Below are 21,244 nucleotides of genomic sequence, written 5' to 3' on the forward strand. Positions count from 1 at the left end.
ATGGTGTATAATCCTTTGAATACATAATTGATTTGGTTTGCAAATATTTGATTAAGAATTTATGTGTCCAAGTTCATGGAAGATATTGGTGTGTAGTTTTCTTTTCTGTGTGTTATCTCTGTGTGGTTTTGGTATCAGAGCATACTAGCCTCATAAAATGAGTAAGGATTTCCTCCTCTTGTTTTTTATGGAGGAGTAAATGATAAATTAGTGTTAATTCTTTAAATGTTTGGTAAAAATCTCCAGTGAAATCATGTGGGTTTGTAGATATCTTTTTGGGAGCTTTTAAATTGCAAATTTAATATCTTTGATGGTTATTGGACTATTTAGATTATCTATGCCATCTTCGTTGAGTTTTAGTATTTGTAATGTTGGAAGTATTTTCCATTTGTTCGAAGTTATCAAACTTATGAAGGCAAAGTGGGTTGTAGTATTCCCTATTATCCTTTTTTCCTTTTTCTAAAATTGATTAATTTATTTTTGGCTGCGTTCGGTCTTTGTTACTGGGTGCAGGCTTTCTCTAGTTGGGGCGAGCGGGGGTTAGTCTCTGTTGCGGTGCGTGGGCTTCTCCTTGCGGTGGCTTTTCTTGTTGCGGAGCATGGGCTCTAGGTGCCCGGGCTTCAGTAGTTGTTGCCCGAGGGCTTAGTAGTTGTGTATTGCGGGCTCTAGAGCGCAGGGTCAGTACTTGTGGAGCACGGGCTTAGTTGCTTCTCGCTATGTGGCATCTTCCCAGTGCAGGGTTCATACCCGTGTCCCCTGCATTGGCAGGCGGATTCCTAACCAGTGCGCCACCAGAGAAGTCCCAAATCTGCTTCATTCTTGAAGGATTGTTTTGCCCGATATAGAATACATGTTTCAGCGACTTCTCTGGAGGTCCTGTGGTTAAGACTCCGCGCTAACGCTGCAGGGAGCACGGGTCCGTTCCCTGCTCTGGGTACTAAGATCCTGCATGCCACGTGGTGCGGCCAAAATAAATAAGGCAAAATAGAATTCATGGTTGAGAATTCTTATCTTTTAGTAGTTGAAAGTGTTTTATTTTTAGAAATGTTGTTAAAAGCTCAAACTACCTAGAAAAGAGCCCTGAGACAGCAAATTATCCACTTTAATTGGAAAACAACAGTAGCCAAGATATTTCCTCATTATGTCACTGCATTCCTCCCAGTTTGGGTGAGTTTGAAATGATACTTTGACATATAGCATAGTGAATGTAGAGTCATCAGTCTGTTTAGTGTAAGATGGTGGTAGCTCTTGCTAATTAAAGTTTTTATTTTCAGAAAAGTTTAGCTGCACATGCAGTTATAATAAATAGTACATAAGGATCCTGTGTTCTCTTTACCCACTTTTCGCCAATGGTATTTACAACTGTAAAATGGTATCAACTTGCAGAATGATAGAAAATTATCACAACCAAGATAGTGACATGATACCATCCACAGATATTTTGGAGCTGTCCCCAGTTTCACTTGCATTAATATGAGTGTGTATTTAGTTCTCTACAGTTTTATCATATGCGCAGGTTCACGTACCTTCTACCAGAGGCAAGCCCTGAAACAGTCCCATCAGCAGCACGATCTCTCATATTGCTCTTTTATAACCACACCCGTCCCCTTCCTATTGACATTTGCCCCCTAGTCCTACCCTCTGCCCTGTTGCATGATAACTATGAATCTCTTCTCCAGATCTATTATTCGTCCCTTCAGCGTTGTTATATACATGGAATCATGTGGTGTTTGAGACTGGCTTCTTCCCTCAGTGTAATTCCCTGGAGATTCATTCACACTGTTGTATCAGTGGTTCCTTCTTTTTTATTGCTGACTAGTATTTCGTGGTGTGGATGTACCAGGGTTTATTTTTCTGTTCATCTGTTGAAAACCTCTGCGTTTTTGACTGTTTTTTGACTGTTAGGCGTAAAGGTGATATGAATATTCATTCATAGTTTCAAATTTTGTTTCACTTCACTCTTTCACACAAGTTTTCATTTTCTGGGTGAATGGCCAAGACTGCAATTTCTGGGTCCTATGGTAACTGCACCCTTAGCTTTATAAGAAATTGTCAAACTGTTTCCAGTGCAGCTGTATCATTTTCCTTTCCTGCCAGCAATGTATGAGTGATCTACTTTCTCTGCATCCATATTTCTGTTCTTTCCATTGTTCTTTCTCCTTCTAATGTTCCAGAAGTCTATTATACATTTTCTACCAGAAGGTCTTCTTGTAGGTATTTTCTAAGTATAAGTCAGTTAGTGAGAAATACTTTTGGTTTTCCTTTGTCTGTCAATATCTATTTTTGCTTCATTACGGGAGGATAGTTTCATCAGCTATAGGTATGAGGGTGGGAGTCATTTCTCACAGCATTTGAAAAAAGTTTTCCTTACAGAAAACTCTGTGACAACAGAAAGCAGCCTGGAAGATGAACCTCAGATGAAATACCCAGCTTTCTTGGAAGGTGAGAGTGGTAAGATACTTCATATTTCTTCATCCCTCCCAATTTTGGTGAGTTTGTAATGATACATATTACAAGTAGCACGATTTAATCTAGGTTTACGAACACCCTTAATATGAGCTAGTGGTAGCTTTTCCTGATTACAAATGAAAAGGTTTACTTTAAGAAGATTTTAGCTGGGCATGCAGTTGTAAAAAATAATGCAGAGAGATCGTGTGTCTACTTTACCCGGTTTCCCCCAAAGATAACACCTTGCAAAACTATAGTACAATATCGCAACCAGGATATAGACATTGATAAAATCCGCAGATTTTTATTGAGATGTCTTCAGTTTTATTTGTATATATGTGTGTGTTTATGTGTGCGTGTGTGTATGTGTATTCAGTTTTATATAATTTCACGACATCTTCCATCACAGTTAAGATTAGGAATATTACCATCACCACAAAGATTCTCCCTTTTGCCCTTTAAACCCACACCCACCTATGTCCTCTCATGCTCCTACCGCTACCATGCCGGTCCCTGCCCTCAGCAACTACTAATCTGTTTTCCTTCGTTATAATTTTGTCATTTCAAGAGTTTTACATAGACTCACATAGTATGTAACCTTTTGGGATTGCCTTTTTTCACTCACCGTAATGCCCTGGAGACTCATCTAGGTTGCTGTGTATATCAGTCCTGTTTTATTTTTGAGTACTACTGCACGGTATGAGTGTACCCTGGCTTGTCTGTCTGTTCACCAGTTGAAGGATGGCTGGGTTGCTTCTCGTTTTCGGCTGTTTGGAGTAAAGCTACTATACTATGCATGCCCATGGATAGGTTTCTGTACGAACATCAGTTTTCATTTCTCTGGGCTGACACCCAAGAGCACAGTAGCTGGGTCCTATGGTAATAGTAAGTTGAGTTTTGTAAAATCCTGGCAGACTGTTTTCCAGTGCAGCTGTACCATTTTACATTCCCACCAGCAGTGTATGAATGATCTAGTTTCTTTGCATGTGTATTTCTGCTCTTTCTTTTTATTATTCTTATGATTAAAAAAGTTCTTTTGGCTGCACCACGCAGCATGTAGGGTGTTAGTTCCCTGACCAGGGATGAAATCCGTGCCCCTGCAGTGGAAGCGCTGAGTCTTAACCACTGGACCTCCAGGGAAGTCCCTGTGGATTTTGTTCTTTCTTCCTTCCTCATGCTCCAAGCTTCCTTCCTTCATTATATCCTTTTGGTCAGATGAGTTTCCTTTAGCCAGTTTTTAAGGGTAAGTCAGTCAGTAACAGTTTGTGTTTAGTTTTCCTTTGTCTGCGGATGTGTTTATTTTTCCTTCATTCCTGAAGGATAGTTTTGCCTGAAATAAAAATTACTGTTGAGATTTCTTGTCTTTCAGCACTTGAAAATGTTTTACTTACCAAAATGTTGTTCAAACAGAATCCGGCCCAGCAAAGGGTTGTGAGACAATGAATTATCCAACGGTAAAGGAAAATGACAGAGACGAAGGTACTGATTCAGAAAATTCCTTCCTCACTGCTTCTTCTGGTGAGTTTGAAATGATCCCTATTATGATACACTCTAACCTAGATCCATCAGCATTCTTAATATTAATTCTTAGTGACTGCGTTTTCAACATTAAACTTTTCATTTTGAGATATTTCAGAATCACATGTAGTTGCAAGAAAAAATAGATCCTGTGTACCCTTTACCCAATACTTCCCAATAGTAGTATTCTGCAAAAAGATAGTAAAATATCATAACTAGGATTATGACATTGATACGATCCAGAGATCTATTCAGATGACCCCAGCTTTACTTGTATTCATTTGTGTGTGTGTCTGTGTGTGTGTATATAGTTCTGTGGAGTTCTATGACGTGTTTAGGTTCAGGTATTCACCACTACAGTCATGATACAGAACTGTTCTATCACTTCCAGGATCCCTCCTTTGGCTTTTTATAACCACACCCACCTGCTTCTTGTCATTCCTTCCCTGCCTTCATCTTTAAGCCATCCAAATACGAATGTGTTCTCCCTCGTTATAATTTTGTCATTGCAGGACAATGTTCTATTAATGGAGTCATATAGTCGTTAATATTTAAGGATTGCCTTTTTCTCACTCAGCATAATTCCCTGGAGATTCATCCAAGTTGCTGCACGTATCAGTAGTTCCTTCCTTTTTATTGCTGAGCACAACCATGATTTGTTTATCTGTTCACCTCGTGAAGGACATCCTGGTTGTTTCCAGTCTTTAGCTATGAGGAGTAAAGTTTCTGTGAACATTAATGTGTAGGTTTCTGTCTGAACGCAGTTTTCATTTCCCTGTGATACAGGCGCAAGAGCACAGTTGCTGGGTAGTATGATTATTGCCTGTTTAGTTTTATAAGAAACGGGCAAGCTGCTTTCAGAATGAGTGATTTTATATTCCCACCTTCAATGTATAAGTGATTCATTTTCTCTGCATCCTCACCAGCATTTGGTGTTTTCAGTATTTTTAAAATTTTATCCCTTCTGGTAGGTGTATAGTGTAATAATATTTCATTGTGGGTTTAATATGTATTAGCCTTTGGATAGTGATAGACAACATCTTTACATGTGATAATTTTTCCATCTATATGTTCTTTCTCTGAAATATCTCTTCTGTCTTATAATTTGTTTTCTTTTTTTTTAATGCTGAGTTTTGGGAGTTGTTTAGATAATTGTGGATACTGGTCTTTTGTTGGATATGTGGTTTGCAAATATGTTCTTCCTCTCTGCAGGTTTCCTTTTCATCGTGTCTACTGGTTTTTTTGTTTTGTTTTGTTTTGTTTTGCAGAGAGAAAGTTGTTAGTTTTTGTGAGGTTCCCGCTGTATTTTCCTTTTATGGATTTTACTTTAGCTATCGTGTCTATGAACTCTTTGTTTAGTTCTTGATCCCAATTTTTTTTCTCCTTTGTTTTTTTCTAAAGGTTTTACAGTTTACATTTCATATGTGCGTTAATTTTGTAAAAGGTGTGAGATGTAGGTTGAGGTTCTTTTGTTTTTTTTGCCTATGGTATCCAGTTGCCGCAGTACCATCTTTGCTCCATTGAATTGCTTTTGTACCTTAATCAAAACCCAATTAGGCATATTTGTGTAGATCTATTTCTGGGATCTCTATTTTGTTCCACGGATCTATGTTTCTACCCCCCTGCAAAACCAGAACATTGTGATTATTTTTGTTATGCAGTAAGCCTTGCCATCAGGTAGAATGATTCCTCATACTTTTCTGCTTTTTCAAAATCAGTCTAAATATGGTAGGTCCTGTGCCTTTCCATCCTAATTGTATTTTTTATTTTTATTTACTTATTTTTTAAATATGTATTGGTTGCACTGGGTCTGAGTTGCGGCAGCTGTGCTCCTTAGTTGCCGCACGCGGGCTCCTTAGTTGTGGCATGCGTACTCAAACGCTTAGTTGCGGCACGTATGTGGGATTTAGTTCCCTGACCAGGGATTGAACCCGGGCCCCCTGCACTGAGAGCGCGGAGCCTTAACCACTGCACCACCTGGGAAGTGTCCCCCATCCTAATTTTAGAATAAGCTTGTTTATGTTTCCCCCCAGAATTGCTGGGATTTTGATGGGAATTGTGTTAAAACCACAGGTCAACTTGAGAAGAACTGACATCTTGCGTATATTGAATCTTCTCCTCCATGAGCACTGTATGTCTGCTGTATGTATTGAGGTCTTCTTTGATTTTTTAAATCATCATTTTGTTATTTTCAGGATATAGATCCTATACATCTTTTAAAAGTAAGTTTGTGCTTGGTGCTTCCCTGGAGGCACGGTGGTTAAGAATCCACCTGCCAGTGCAGGGGATGCGGGTTCGATCCCTGGTCCGGGATGGCCCCACATGCCACGGAGCAACTAAGGCCGTGTGCCTCAACTACTTAGCCGGTGCACCTAGGGCCCGTGCTCTGCAACAAGAGAAGCCACAGCAATGAGAAGCCCATGCACCGCAACGAAGAGTAGCGTCCACGTGACACAAGTAGAGGAAGCCCGCGCGTAGCAGCGAAGACCCAACGCAACGAAAAATAAATAAATAAGGAGTAAAATATTATAAAGTAAAATAAAAAGAAAATCAGTTTTTGCTAAAGTATTCTATTTTTTTGGAGATGTAAATGGTATTATGTTTTTAATTTGGGTTACACGTGGTCATTGTTACTACAGTTGACCCTTGATCAGCATAGCTTTGAACTGTGTGCGTCCACTTACATGTGGATTATTTTCAGTAAATACTATAGTACTATAGAGTTCGAGGTTGGTTGAATCCAGAGATGCGTGACTGCAGATACAACCATCATTTATAAAGTTACATGTGGATTTTGACTACGTGGAGAGTCGGTGCCCCTAAAGCTCACATTGTTCAAGGGTCAACTGTAGATAGAATTAAGCTTAATTTTAGAATGTTGATCTTGTATTCTGTGACCTGGATGAACTCACTTACTAGTTTTAAGAGTCTTTTTTGAGCAATTCCTTGGGATTTTCTACATAGCCATCCTTCTTGCATTATGCCAGCTGCAAGTGGGGACCATTACATTTCTTCCTGCCCAATGTGTATGCTTCTTGTTCCTTTTTATTGCATTATTACAGTGACTAGACCCTGTAGTATTATGTTGAATAAGAGAGGTGAGAGTGGACATCCTTGCTTTGTTTGTGATCTTGGGAAGAAAGCATTCAGTCGTTCACCACTTAACATGATGAGAACTCTTGGTTGCGGTGGATGATCATTATTAAGTTGGGGCGGTTTCCCTCTCTTCCTAACTTGCTGAGAGTGTTTTGCAAATGTTTTTTCTATGTCCATGATCACATGGTTCTTGTTCGTTAGCCTGCTGATATGATGGAGTATATTGATAGGTTTTCCATTGTTGGACCAGCCTTGCATACCTGGGTTAAATCCTTCTTGGTCATGGTGTATAATCCTTTGAATACATAATTGATTTGGTTTGCAAATATTTGATTAAGAATTTATGTGTCCAAGTTCATGAAAGATATTGGTGTGTAGTTTTCTTTTTTGTGTGTTATCTCTGTGTGGTTTTGGTATCAGAGCATACTAGCCTCATAAAATGAGTAAGGGTTTCCTCTTCTTGTATTTTATGGAGGAGTAAATGATAAAGTAGTGTTAATTCTTTAAATGTTTGGTAAAAATCTCCAGTGAAATCATGTGGGTTTGTAGATATCTTTTTGGGAGCTTTTAAATTGCAAATTTAATATCTTTGATGGTTATCGGACTATTTAGATTATCTATGCCATCTTCGTTGAGTTTTAGTATTTGTAATGTTGGAAGTATTTTTCATTTGTTCGAAGTTATCAAACTTATGAAGGCAAAGTGGGTTGTAGTATTCCCTATTATCCTTTTTTTCCTTTTTCTAAAATTAATTGATTAATTTATTTTTGGCTGCGTTCGGTCTTTGTTACTGGGTGCAGGCTTTCTCTAGTTGGGGCGAGCGGGGGTTAGTCTCTGTTGCGGTGCGTGGGCTTCTCCTTGCGGTGGCTTTTCTTGTTGCGGAGCATGGGCTCTAGGTGCCCGGGCTTCAGTAGTTGTTGCCCGAGGGCTTAGTAGTTGTGTATTGCGGGCTCTAGAGCGCAGGGTCAGTACTTGTGGAGCACGGGCTTAGTTGCTTCTCGCTATGTGGCATCTTCCCAGTGCAGGGTTCATACCCGTGTCCCCTGCATTGGCAGGCGGATTCCTAATCAGTGCGCCACCAGTGAAGTCCCAAATCTGCTTCATTCTTGAAGGATTGTTTTGCCCGATATAGAATACATGTTTCAGCGACTTCTCTGGAGGTCCTGTGGTTAAGATTCCGCGCTAATGCTGCAGGGAGCACGGGTCCGATCCCTGCTCTGGGTACTAAGATCCTGCATGCCACGTGGTGCGGCCAAAATAAATAAGGCAAAATAGAATTCATGGTTGAGAATTCTTATCTTTTAGTAGTTGAAAGTGTTTTATTTTTAGAAATGTTGTTAAAAGCTCAAACTACCTAGAAAAGAGCCCTGAGACAACAAATTATCCACTTTAATTGGAAAACAACAGTAGCCAAGATATTTCCTCATTATGTCACTGCATTCCTCCCAGTTTGGGTGAGTTTGAAATGATACTTTGACATATAGCATAGTGAATGTAGAGTCATCAGTCTGTTTAGTGTAAGATGGTGGTAGCTCTTGCTAATTAAAGTTTTTATTTTCAGAAAAGTTTAGCTGCACATGCAGTTATAATAAATAGTACATAAGGATCCTGTGTTCTCTTTACCCACTTTTCGCCAATGGTATTTACAACTGTAAAATGGTATCAACTTGCAGAATGATAGAAAATTATCACAACCAAGATAGTGACATGATACCATCCACAGATATTTTGGAGCTGTCCCCAGTTTCACTTGCATTAATATGAGTGTGTATTTAGTTCTCTACAGTTTTATCATATGCGCAGGTTCACGTACCTTCTACCAGAGGCAAGCCCTGAAACAGTCCCATCAGCAGCACGATCTCTCATATTGCTCTTTTATAACCACACCCGTCCCCTTCCTATTGACATTTGCCCCCTACTCCTACCCTCTGCCCTGTTGCATGATAACTATGAATCTCTTCTCCAGATCTATTATTTGTCCCTTCATCGTTGTTATATACTTGGAATCATGTGGTGTTTGAGGCTTCTTCCCTCAGTGTAATTCCCTGGAGATTCATTCACACTGTTGTATCAGTGGTTCCTTCTTTTTTATCGCTGACTAGTATTTCGTGGTGTGGATGTACCAGGGTTTAATTTTCTGTTCATCTGTTGAAAACCTCTGTGTTTCCTATTTTTGACAGTTAGCAGTAAAGGTGATATGAATATTCATTCATACTTTCAAATTTTGCTTCAGTACACTCTTTCACACAAGTTTTCACTTCTTTGGATGAATGCCCAAGACTGCAATTTCTGGGTCCTATGGTAACTGCACCCTTAGTTTTATAAGAAATTGTCAAACTGCTTTCCAGTGCAGCTGTACCATTTTCCCTTCCTGCCAGCAATGTATGAGTGATCTAGTTTCTCCGCATCTATATTTCTGTTCTTTCCATTGTTCTTTCTGCTTCTTAATGCTCCAGAATTCTATTATAGATTTTCTGCTAGAAGGTTTTCTTGTACGTATTTTCTAAGTATAAGTCAGTTAGTGACAAATACTTTTGGTTTTCCTTTGTCTGTCAATATCTATTTTTGCTTCATTACGGGAGGATAGTTTCATCAGCTATAGGTATGAGGGTGGGAGTCATTTCTCACAGCATTTGAAAAACGTTTTCCTTCCAGAAATATTGGCGGAAGCAGTAAGCAGCCTGGACGATAACACTCAGATGAAATACCCAGCTTTCTTGGAAGGTGAGAGTGGTAAGATACTTCATATTTCTTCATCCCTCCCAATTTTGGTGAGTTTGTAGTGATACATATTACAAGTAGCACGATTTAATCTAGGTTTACGAACACCCTTAATATGAACTAGTGGTAGCTTTTCCTGATTACAAATGAAAAGGTTTACTTTAAGAAGATTTTAGCTGGGCATGCAGTTGTAAAAAATAATGCAGAGAGATCGTGTGTCTACTTTACCCGGTTTCCCCCAAAGATAACACCTTGCAAAACTATAGTACAATATCACAACCAGGATATGGACGTTGAAAAAAATCCGCAGATTTTTATCGAGATGTCTTCAGTTTTATTTGTATATATGTGTATGTTTGTGTGTGTGTATGTGTATTCAGTTTTATATAATTTCACGACATCTTCCATCACAGTGAAGATTCAGAATATTACCATCACCACAAGGATTCTCCCTTTTGCCCTTGAAACCCACACCCACCTTTGTCCTCTCATGCTCCTACCGCTACCATGCCTGTCCCTGCCCTCAGCAACTACTAATCTGTTTTCCTTCGTTATAATTTTGTCATTTCAAGAGTTTTACATAGACTCACATAGTATGTAACCTTTTGGGATTGCCTTTTTTCACTCACCGTAATGCCCTGGAGACTCCTCTAGGTTGCTGTGTATATCAGTCCTTTTTTATTTTTGAGTACTACTGCACGGTATGAGTGTACCCTGGCTTGTCTGTCTGTTCACCAGTTGAAGGATGGCTGGGTTGTTTCTCGTTTTCGGCTGTTTGGAGTAAAGCTACTATACTATGCATGCCCATGGATAGGTTTCTGTACGAACATCAGTTTTCATTTCTCTGGGCTGACACCCAAGAGCACAGTAGCTGGGTCCTATGGTAATAGTAAGTTGAGTTTTGTAGAATCCTGGCAAACTGTTTTCCAGTGCAGCTGTACCATTTTACATTCCCACCAGCAGTGTATGAATGATCTAGTTTCTTTGCATGTGTATTTCTGCTCTTTCTTTTTATTATTCTTATGATTAAAAAAGTTCTTTTGGCTGCACCACGCAGCATGTAGGGTGTTAGTTCCCTGACCAGGGATGAAATCCGTGCCCCTGCAGTGGAAGCGCTGAGTCTTAACCACTGGACCTCCAGGGAAGTCCCTGTGGATTTTGTTCTTTCTTCCTTCCTCATGCTCCAAGCTTCCTTCCTTCATTATATCCTTTTGGTCAGATGAGTTTCCTTTAGCCAGTTTTTAAGGGTAAGTCAGTCAGTAACAGTTTGTGTTTAGTTTTCCTTTGTCTGCGGATGTGTTTATTTTTCCTTCATTCCTGAAGGATAGTTTTGCCTGAAATAAAAATTACTGTTGAGATTTCTTGTCTTTCAGCACTTGAAAATGTTTTACTTACCAAAATGTTGTTCAAACAGAATCCGGCCCAGAAATGCGTTGTGAGATAATGAATTATCCAACGATAAAGGAAAATGACAGAGACGAAGGTACTGATTCAGAAAATTCCTTCCTCACTGCTTCTTTTGGTGAGTTTGAAATGATCCGTATTACGATACACTCTAACCTATCCATCAGCATTCTTAATATGAATTCTTAGTGACTGCGTTTTCAACATTAAACCTTTCATTTTGAGATATTTCAGAATCACATGTAGTTGCAAGAAAAAATAGATCCTGTGTACCCTTTACCCAATACTTCCCAATAGTAGTATTCTGCAAAAAGATAGTAAAATATCTCAACTAGGATTTTGACATTGATATGATCCACAGATCTATTCAGATGACCCCAGCTTAACTTGTATTCATTTGTGTGTGTGTCTGTGTGTGTGTATATAGTTCTGCGCACTTTTATGACGTGTTTAGGTTCAGGTATTCACCACTACAGTCATGATACAGAACTGTTCTATCACTTCCAGGATCCCTCCTTTGGCTTTTTATAACCACACCCACCTGTTTCTTGGCATTCCTTCCCTGCCTTCATCTTTAAGCCATCCAAATACGAATGCGTTCTCCCTCGTTATAATTTTGTCATTGCAGGACAATGTTCTATTAATGGAGTCTTATAGTCGTTAATATTTAAGGATTGCCTTTTTCTCACTCAGCATAATTCCCTGGAGATTCATGCAAGTTGCTGCATGTATCAGTAGTTCCTTCCTTTTTATTGCTGAGCACAACCATGATTTGTTTATCTGTTCACCTCGTGAAGGACATCTGGGTTGTTTCCAGTCTTTAGCTATGAGGAGTAAAGTTGCTGTGAACATTAATGTGTAGGTTTCTGACTGAACGCAGTTTTCATTTCCCTGTGATAAAGGCACAAGAGCACAGTTGCTGGATAGTATGATTATTGCCTGTTTAGTTTTATAAGAAACGGGCAAGCTATTTTCAGAATGAGTGGTTTTAGATTCCCACCAGCAATGTATAAGTGATTCATTTTCTCTGCATCCTCACCAGCATTTGGTGTTTTCACTATTTTTAAAATTTTACCCCTTCTGGTAGGTGTATAGTGTAATAATATTTCATTGTGGGTTTAATATGTTATTTGCCTTTGGATAGTGATATACAACATCTTTACATGTGATAATTTTTCCATCTATATGTTCTTTCTCTGAAGTATCTCTTTTGTCCTATAATTTGTTTTCTTTTTTTTTAATGCTGAGTTTTGGGAGTTGTTTAGATAATTGTGGATACTGGTCTTTTGTTGGATATGTGGTTTGCAAATATGTTCTTCCTCTCTGCAGGTTTCCTTTTCATCCTGTCTACTGGTTTGTTTTGTTTTGTTTTGTTTTGTTTTGTTTTGCAGAGAGAAAATTTTTAGTTTTTGTGAGGTTCCCGCTGTATTTTCCTTTTATGGATTTTTCTTTAGCTATCGCGTCTATGAACTCTTTGTTTAGTTCTTGATCCCAAATTTTTTTTCCTTTGTTTTTTTCTAAAGGTTTTACAGTTTACATTTCATATTTGCGTTAATTTTGTAAAAGGTGTGAGATGTAGGTCGAGGTTCTTTTGTTTTTTTTGCCTATGGCTATCCAGTTGCCGCAGTACCATCTTTGCTCCATTGAATTGCTTTTGTACCTTAATCAAAACCCAATTAGGCATATTTGTGTAGATCTATTTCTGGGATCTCTATTTTGTTCCACCGATCTATGTTTCTACCCCCCTGCCAAACCTCAACGTTGTGATTATTGTTGTTATGCAGTAAGCCTTGCCATCAGGTAGAATGATTCCTCATACTTTTCTGCTTTTTCAAAATCAGTTTAAATATGGTAGGTCCTGTGCCTTTCCATCCTAATTGTATTTTTAATTTACTTATTTTTTAAATATGTATTGGTTGCACTGGGTCTGAGTTGCAGCAGTTTTGCTCCTCAGTTGTGGCACGCGGGCTCCTTAGTTGTGGCATGCGTACTCAAACGCTTAGTTGCGGCACGTATGTGGGATTTAGTTCCCTGACCAGGGATTGAACCCGGGCCCCCTGCACTGAGAGCGCGGAGCCTTAACCACTGCACCACCTGGGAAGTGTCCCCCATCCTAATTTTAGAATAAGCTTGTTTATGTTTCCCCCCAGAATTGCTGGGATTTTGATGGGAATTGTGTTAAAACCACAGGTCAACTTGAGAAGAACTGACATCTTGCGTATATTGAATCTTCTCCTCCATGAGCACTGTATGTCTGCTGTATGTATTGAGGTCTTCTTTGATTTTTTAAATCATCATTTTGTTATTTTCAGGATATAGATCCTATACATCTTTTAAAAATAAGTCTGTGCTTGGTACTTCCCTGGAGGCGCGGTGGTTAAGAATCCACCTGGCAATGCAGGGGATGTGGGTTCGATCCCTGGTTCGGGAAGATCCCACATGCCGTGGAGCAACTAAGCTCCTGTGCCTCAACTACTTAGCCCATGCTGTGCAACAAGAGAAGCCACAGCAATGAGAAGCCCATGCAGCACAACGAAGAGTAGCGTCCGTGTGACGCAAGTAGAGAAAGCCCGCGCGTAGCAGCGAAGACCCAACACAAAGAAACATAACTAAATAAGGAGTAAAATAGTATAAAGTAAAATAAAAATTAAAAGAAAATCAGTTTTTGCTGAAGTATTCTATTTTTTGGAGATGTAAATGGTATTATGTTTTTAATTTGGGTTACACGTGGTCATTGTTAGTACAGTTGACCCTTGAACAACATGGCTTTGAACTGTGTGGGTCCACTTACATGTGGATTTTTTTCAGTAAATACTATAGTACTATAGAGTCCGAGGTTGGTTGAATCCACAGATGGGTAACTGCAGATACGACTACCATTTATAAAGTTACATGTGGATTTTGACTGCGTGGAGAGTCGGTGCCCCGAAAGCTCACATTGTTCGAGGGTCACCTGTATATAGAATTAAGCTTAATTTTAGAATGTTGATCTTGTATTCTGTGACCTGGATGAACTCACTTATTAGTTTTAAGAGTGTTTTTGAGCAATTCCTTGGGATTTTCTACATAGCCATCCTTCTTGCATTATGCCAGCTGCAAGTGGGGACCATTATATTGCTTCCTGTCCAATGTGTATGCTTTTTGTTCCTTTTTATTGCATTATTGCAGTGGCTAGAATCTCCAGTATTATGTTGAATAAGAGTGGTGAGAGTGGACATCCTTGCTTTGTTTGTGATCTTGGGAAGAAAGCATTCAGTCGTTCACCACTTAACATGATGAGAACTCTTGGTTTCGGTGGATGATCATTATTAAGTTGGGGCGATTTCCCTCTCTTCCTAACTTGCTGAGAGTGTTTTGCAAATGTTTTTTCTATGTCCATGATCACATGGTTCTTGTTCGTTAGCCTGCTGATACGAAGGAGTATATGGATAGGTTTTCCATTGTTGGACGAGCCTTGCATACCTGGGTTAGATCCTTCTTGGTCATGGTGTATAATTCTTTGAATACATAATTGATTTGGTTGGCAAATATTTGATTAAGAATTTATGTGTCCAAGTTCATGGAAGATATTGGTGTGTAGTTTTCTTTTTTGTGTGTTATCTCTGTGTGGTTTTGGTATCAGAGCATACTAGCCTCATAAAATGAGTAAGGATTGCCTCCTCTTGTATTTTATGGAGGAGTAAATGATAAATTAGTGTTAATTCTCTAAATGTTTGGTGAAAATCTCCAGTGAAATCATCTGGGCTTGTAGATACCTTTTTGGGAGCTTTTTAATTGCAAATTTGATATCTTTGACGGTTATAGGACTCTTTAGACTACCTATGCCATCTTCGTTGAGTTGTAGTATTTGTAATTTGGGAAGTATTGGTCCATTTCTTCTAAGTTATCAAATTTGTGAGGGCAAAGTGGGTTGTAGTATTCCCTATTATCGTTTTCTTCCTTTTTTAACAATTAAGTTATTTTTGGCTGCGTTCGGTCTTTGTTACTGGGTGCGGGCTTTCTCTAGTTGCTGCGAGCGGGGGTTAGTCTCTGTTGCGGTGCGTGGGCTTCTCCTTGCGGTGGCTTTTCTTGTTGCGGAGCACGGGCTCTAGGTGCCTGGGCTTCAGTAGTTGTGGCACGAGGGCTCAGTAGTTGTGTCTCGCGGGCTCTAGAGCGCAGGCTCAGTAGTTGTGGAGCACGGGCTTAGTTCCTCCGCGGCAAGTGGCATCTTCCCAGAGCAGGGCTCGTACCCGTGTCCCCTGCATTGGCAGGCGTATTCCTAATCAGTGCGCCACCAGGGAAGTCCCAAAACTGCTTCATTCTTGAAGGATTGTTTTGCCCGATATAGAATTCATGGTTCAGGGACTTCTCTGGCGGTCCTGTGGTTAAGATTCCGCGCTAACCCTGCAGGGGGCACGGGTCCGATCCCTGCTCTGGGTACTAAGATCCTGCATGCCGCGTGGTGCGGCCAAAAAAAATGAGGCAAAATAGAATTCATGGTTGAGAATTCTTATCTTTTAGTAGTTGAAAGTGTTTTATTTTTAGAAATGTTGTTAAAAGCTCAAACTACCTAGAAAAGAGCCCTGAGACAACAACTTATCCACTTTTATTGGAAAAGAACAGTAGCCAAGATATTTCCTCATTATGTCGCTGCATTCCTCCCAGTTTTGGTGAGTTTGAAATGATACTTTGACATATAGCATATTGAATCTAGAGTCATCAGTCTGTTTAGTGTAAGATAGTGGTATAGTGGTTTAGTGGTTTAGTGTAAGATAGCAGTTATAATAAATAGTACAGAAGGATCCTGTGTTCTCTTTACCCACTTTTCCCCAATGGTATTTACAACTGTAAAATGGTATCAACTTGCAGAATGATAGAAAATTATCACAACCAAGATAGTGACATCATATCATCCACAGATATTTTGGAGCTGTCCCCAGTTTCACTGGCGTTAATATGTGTGCGTATTTAGTTCTATACAGTTTTACCAAGTGTGCAGGTTACGTACCTTCTACCACAGGCAAGCCCTGAAACAGTCCCATCAGCAGCACGATCTCTCATATTGCTCTTTTATAACCACACCCGTCCCCTTCCTATTGACATTTGCCCCCTACTCCTACCCTCTGCCCTGTTGCATGATAACTATGAATCTCTTCTCCAGATCTATTATTCGTCCCTTCAGCGTTGTTATATACATGGAATCATGTGGTGTTTGAGGCTTCTTCCCTCAGTGTAATTCCCTGGAGATTCATTCACACTGTTGTATCAGTGGTTGCTTCTTTTTTATCGCTGACTAGTATTTCGTGGTGTGGATGTACCAGGGTTTATTTTTCTGTTCATCTGTTGAAAACCTCTGCGTTTCCTGTTTTTGACTGTTAGGCATAAAGGTGATATGAATATTCATTCATAGTTTCAAATTTTGCTTCAGTTCACTCTTTCACACAAGTTTTCACTTCTTTGGATGAATGCCCAAGACTGCAATTTCTGGGTCCTATGGTAACTGCACCCTTAGTTTTATAAGAAATTGTCAAACTGCTTTCCAGTGCAGCTGTACCATTTTCCCTTCCTGCCAGCAATGTATGAGTGATCTAGTTTCTCTGCATGCATATTTCTGTTCTTTCCATTGTTCTTTCTGCTTCTTAATGCTCCAGAATTCTATTATAGGTTTTCTGCTAGAAATTCTTCTTGTAGCTATTTTCTAAGTATAAGTCAGTTAGTGACAAATACTTTTGGTTTTCCTTTGTCAATATCTATTTTTGCTTCATTACGGGAGGATAGTTTCATCAGCTATAGGTATGAGGGTGGGAGTCATTTCTCACAGCATTTGAAAAACGTTTTCCTTCCAGAAATATTGGCGGAAGCAGTAAGCAGCCTGGAAGATAACACTCAGATGAAATACCCAGCTTTCTTGGAAGGTGAGAGTGGTAAGATACTTCATATTTCTTCATCCCTCCCAATTTTGGTGAGTTTGTAATGATACATATTACACGTAGCACGATTTAATCTAGGTTTATGAACACCCTTAATATGAGCTAGTGGTAGCTTTTCCTGATTACAAATGAAAAGGTTTACTTTAAGAAGATTTTAGCTGGGCATGCAGTTGTAAAAAATAATGCAGAGAGATCGTGTGTCTACTTTACCCGGTTTCCCCCAAAGATAACACCTTGCAAAAGTATAGTACAATATCACAACCAGGATATGGACGTTGAAAAAAATCCGCAGATTTCTATTGAGATGTTTTCAGTTTTCTTTGCATATGTGTGTGTTTATGTTTGTGTGTGTGTGTGTATGTGTATTCAGTTTTACATAATTTCATGACATCCTCCATCACAGTGAAGATTCAGAACATTTCCATCACCACAAGGATTCTCCCTTTTGCCCTTGAAACCCACACCCACCTTTGTCCTCTCATGCTCCTACCGCTACCATGCCTGTCCCTGCCCTCAGCAACTACTAATCTGTTTTCCTTCTTTATAATTTTGTCATTTCAAGAGTTTTACATAGACTCACATAGTATGTAACCTTTTGGGATTGCCTTTTTTCACTCACCGTAATGCCCTGGAGACTCATCTAGGTTGCTGTGTATATCAGTCCTTTTTTTTTTTTTTTTTTTTTTTTTGCGGTACTCGGGCCTGTCACTGTTGTGGCCTCTCCCGTTGCGGAGCACAGGCTCCGGACGCACAGGCTCAGCGGCCATGGCTCACGGGCCTAGCCGCTCCGCGGCACGTGGGATCTTCCCGGACCGGGGCACGAACCGGTGTCCCCTGCTATCAGTCCTTTTTTATTTTTGAGTACTACTGCACGGTATGAGTGTACCGTGGCTTCTCTGTCTGTTCACCAGTTGAAGGATGGCTGGGTTGTTTCTCGTTTTCGGCTGTTTGGAGTAAAGCTACTATACTATGCATGCCCATGGATAGGTTTCTGTACGAACATCAGTTTTCATTTCTCTGGGCTGACACCCAAGAGCACAGTAGCTGGGTCCTATGGTAATAGTAAATTGAGTTTTGTAGAATCCTGGCAGACTGTTTTCCAGTGCAGCTGTACCATTTTACATTCCCACCAGCAGTGTATGAATGATCTAGTTTCTTTGCATGTGTATTTCTGCTCTTTCTTTTTATTATTCTTATGATTAAAAAAGTTCTTTTGGCTGCACCACGCAGCATGTAGGGTGTTAGTTCCCTGACCAGGGATGAAATCCGTGCCCCTGCAGTGGAAGCGCTGAGTCTTAACCACTGGACCTCCAGGGAAGTCCCTGTGGATTTTGTTCTTTCTTCCTTCCTCATGCTCCAAGCTTCCTTCCTTCATTATATCCTTTTGGTCAGATGAGTTTCCTTTAGCCAGTTTTTAAGGGTAAGTCAGTCAGTAACAGTTTGTGTTTAGTTTTCCTTTGTCTGCGGATGTGTTTATTTTTCCTTCATTCCTGAAGGATAGTTTTGCCTGAAATAAAAATTACTGTTGAGATTTCTTGTCTTTCAGCACTTGAAAATGTTTTACTTACCAAAATGTTGTTCAAACAGAATCCGGCCCAGCAAAGGGTTGTGAGACAATGAATTATCCAACGGTAAAGGAAAATGACAGAGACGAAGGTACTGATTCAGAAAATTCCTTCCACACTGGTGGTTTAGGTGAGTTTGAAATGATCCCTATTATGATACACTCTAACCTAGATCCATCAGCATTCTTAATATTAATTCTTAGTGACTGCGTTTTCAACATTAAACTTTTCATTTTGAGATATTTCAGAATCACATGTAGTTGCAAGAAAAAATAGATCCTGTGTACCCTTTACCCAATACTTCCCAATAGTAGTATTCTGCAAAAAGATGGTAAAATATCACAACTAGGATTTTGACATTGATATGATCCACAGATCTATTCAGATGACCCCAGCTTTACTTGTATTCATTTGTGTGTGTGTCTGTGTGTGTGCATGTAGTTCTCCGCACTTTTATGACGTGTTTAGGTTCAGGTATTCACCACTACAGTCATGATACAGAACCGTTCTATCACTTCCAGGAACCCTCTTTTGGCTTTTTATAACCACACCCACCTGCTTCTTGGCATTCCTTCCCTGCCTTCATCTTTAAGCCATCCAAATACGAATATGTTCTTCCTCGTTATAATATTGTCATTGCAGGACAATGTTCTATTAATGGAGTCATATAGTAGTTAATATTTAAGGATTGCCTTTTTCTCACTCAGCATAATTCCCTGGAGATTCATCCAAGTTGCTGCATGTATCAGTAGTTCCTTCCTTTTTATTGCTGAGCACAACCATGATTTGTTTATCTGTTCACCTCGTGAGGGACATATGAGTTGTTTCCAGTCTTTAGCTATTAGGAATAAAGTTGCTGTGAACATTCACGTGCAGATTCTCGTCTGAACGCAGTTTTCATTTCCCTGTGATAAAGGCCCAAGAGCGCAGTTGCTGGGTAGGATGATAATTGCCTGTTTAGTTTTATAAGAAACGGGCAAGCTATTTTCAGAATGAGTGGTTTTAGATTCCCACCAGCAATGTATAAGTGATTCATTTTCTCTGCGTCCTCACCAGCATTTGTTGTTTTCACTATTTTTAAAATTTTATCCCTTCTGGTAGGTGTATAGTGTAATAATATTTCATTGTGGGTTTAATATGCATTTGCCTTTGGATAGTGATATACAACATCTTTACACGTGCTAATTTTCCATCTGTATGTTTTTTCTCTGAAATATCTGTTCTGTCTTATAATTTGTTTTCTTTTTTTACTGCTGAGTTTTGGGAGTTGTTTAGATATTTGTGGATACTGGTCTTTTGTTGGATATGCGGTTTGCAAATATTTTCTTCCCTTCTGCACGTTTCCTTTTCATCTTGTCTGCAGGATTTTTTGGTTCTGTTTTGTAGAGAGAGAGGTTTTAATTTTTGTGAGGTTTTCGCTGTGTTTTCCTTTTACGGATTTTACTTTAGCTATCGCGTCTATGAACTCTTCTTTTGGTTCTTGATCTCCAATTTTTTCTCCTTTGTTGTTTTCTAAAAGTTCTTTAGTTTACATTTCACATTTGCGTTAATTTTGTATAAGGTGTGAGATGTAGGTTGAGTTTCTTTTTTTTTTTTGCCTATGGCTATCCAGTTGCTGCGGTACCATCTTTGCTCCACTGAATTGCTTTTGTACCTTAATCAAAAACCAATTAGGCATATTTGTGTAGATGTATTTCTGGGATCTCTGTTGCGTTCCACGGATCTATGTTTCTATCCCCCTGCCGAACCTCAAGCTTGTGATTATTGTTGTTATACAGTAAGCCTTGCGATCAGGTAGAATTATTCCTGCTACTTTCCTTCTTCTTTTCAAAATCATTTTAGATATGGTAGGTCCTGTGCCTTTCCATCCTAATTTAATTTTAATCTTTTTATTTTTTAAATATGTATTTATTTTTTTGCACTGGGTTTGAGTTGCAGCAGCTGTGCTCCTTAGTTGCGGCACGGGGGCTTCTTAGTTGTGGAATGTGAACTCAAACGCTTCGTTGCGGTATGCATGTGGGATCTAGTTCCCTGACCTGGGAGTGAATCCGGGCACCCTGCAATCGGAGCACGGAGCGTTAACCACTGCGCCACCAGGGAAATGTCCCCCATCCTAATTTTAGAGTAAGCTTGTTTATGTTTCTCCCCAGAATTGCTGGGATGTTGATGGGAATTGTGTTAAAACTACAGATCAACTTGAGTAGAACTGACATCTTGCATATATTGAGTCTTCTCCTCCATGAGCATTGTATGTCTGTCTGTATGTATTGAGGTCTCCTTTGATTTTTTAAATCATCATTTTGTTTTTTTCAGGATATAGATCCTATACATCTTTTAAAAATAAGTTTGTACTTGGCACTTCCCTTGTGCGTGGTGGTTAAGAATCCACCTGCCAGTGCAGGGGATGCGGGTTCGGTCCCTGGTCCAGGACGGCCCCACATGCCGCGGAGCAACTAAGCCCGTGTTTCTCAACTACTGAGCCCGTGCACATAGAGCCCGTGCTCCGCAACAAGAGAAGCCACAGCAATGAGAAGCCTGTGCACCGCAACGAAGAGTAGCGTCCGCTTGACGCAAGTAGAGAAA

At 39.7% G+C, this 21,244-nt stretch overlaps 1 protein-coding gene across 1 annotated transcript in view; it reads left to right on the forward strand.

Moving 5' to 3' along the window:
- Positions 1–3,887: 3,887 nt before the first annotated feature.
- The window catches only part of BEND2 (BEN domain containing 2), a 42,239-nt gene continuing 24,882 nt past the window's right edge, over positions 3,888–21,244 (forward strand). The window contains exons 1-4 of the mRNA XM_060292079.1: positions 3,888–3,966; positions 9,718–9,786; positions 17,013–17,090; positions 18,684–18,791. Of these exons, the coding sequence (XP_060148062.1) occupies positions 3,888–3,966; positions 9,718–9,786; positions 17,013–17,090; positions 18,684–18,791 (334 nt within the window). The remainder of the gene's footprint in view (positions 3,967–9,717; positions 9,787–17,012; positions 17,091–18,683; positions 18,792–21,244) is intronic.

The sequence above is a fragment of the Globicephala melas genome, chromosome X (genome assembly GCF_963455315.2).
Source record: "Globicephala melas chromosome X, mGloMel1.2, whole genome shotgun sequence".
NCBI classification, from domain to species: domain Eukaryota; kingdom Metazoa; phylum Chordata; class Mammalia; order Artiodactyla; family Delphinidae; genus Globicephala; species Globicephala melas.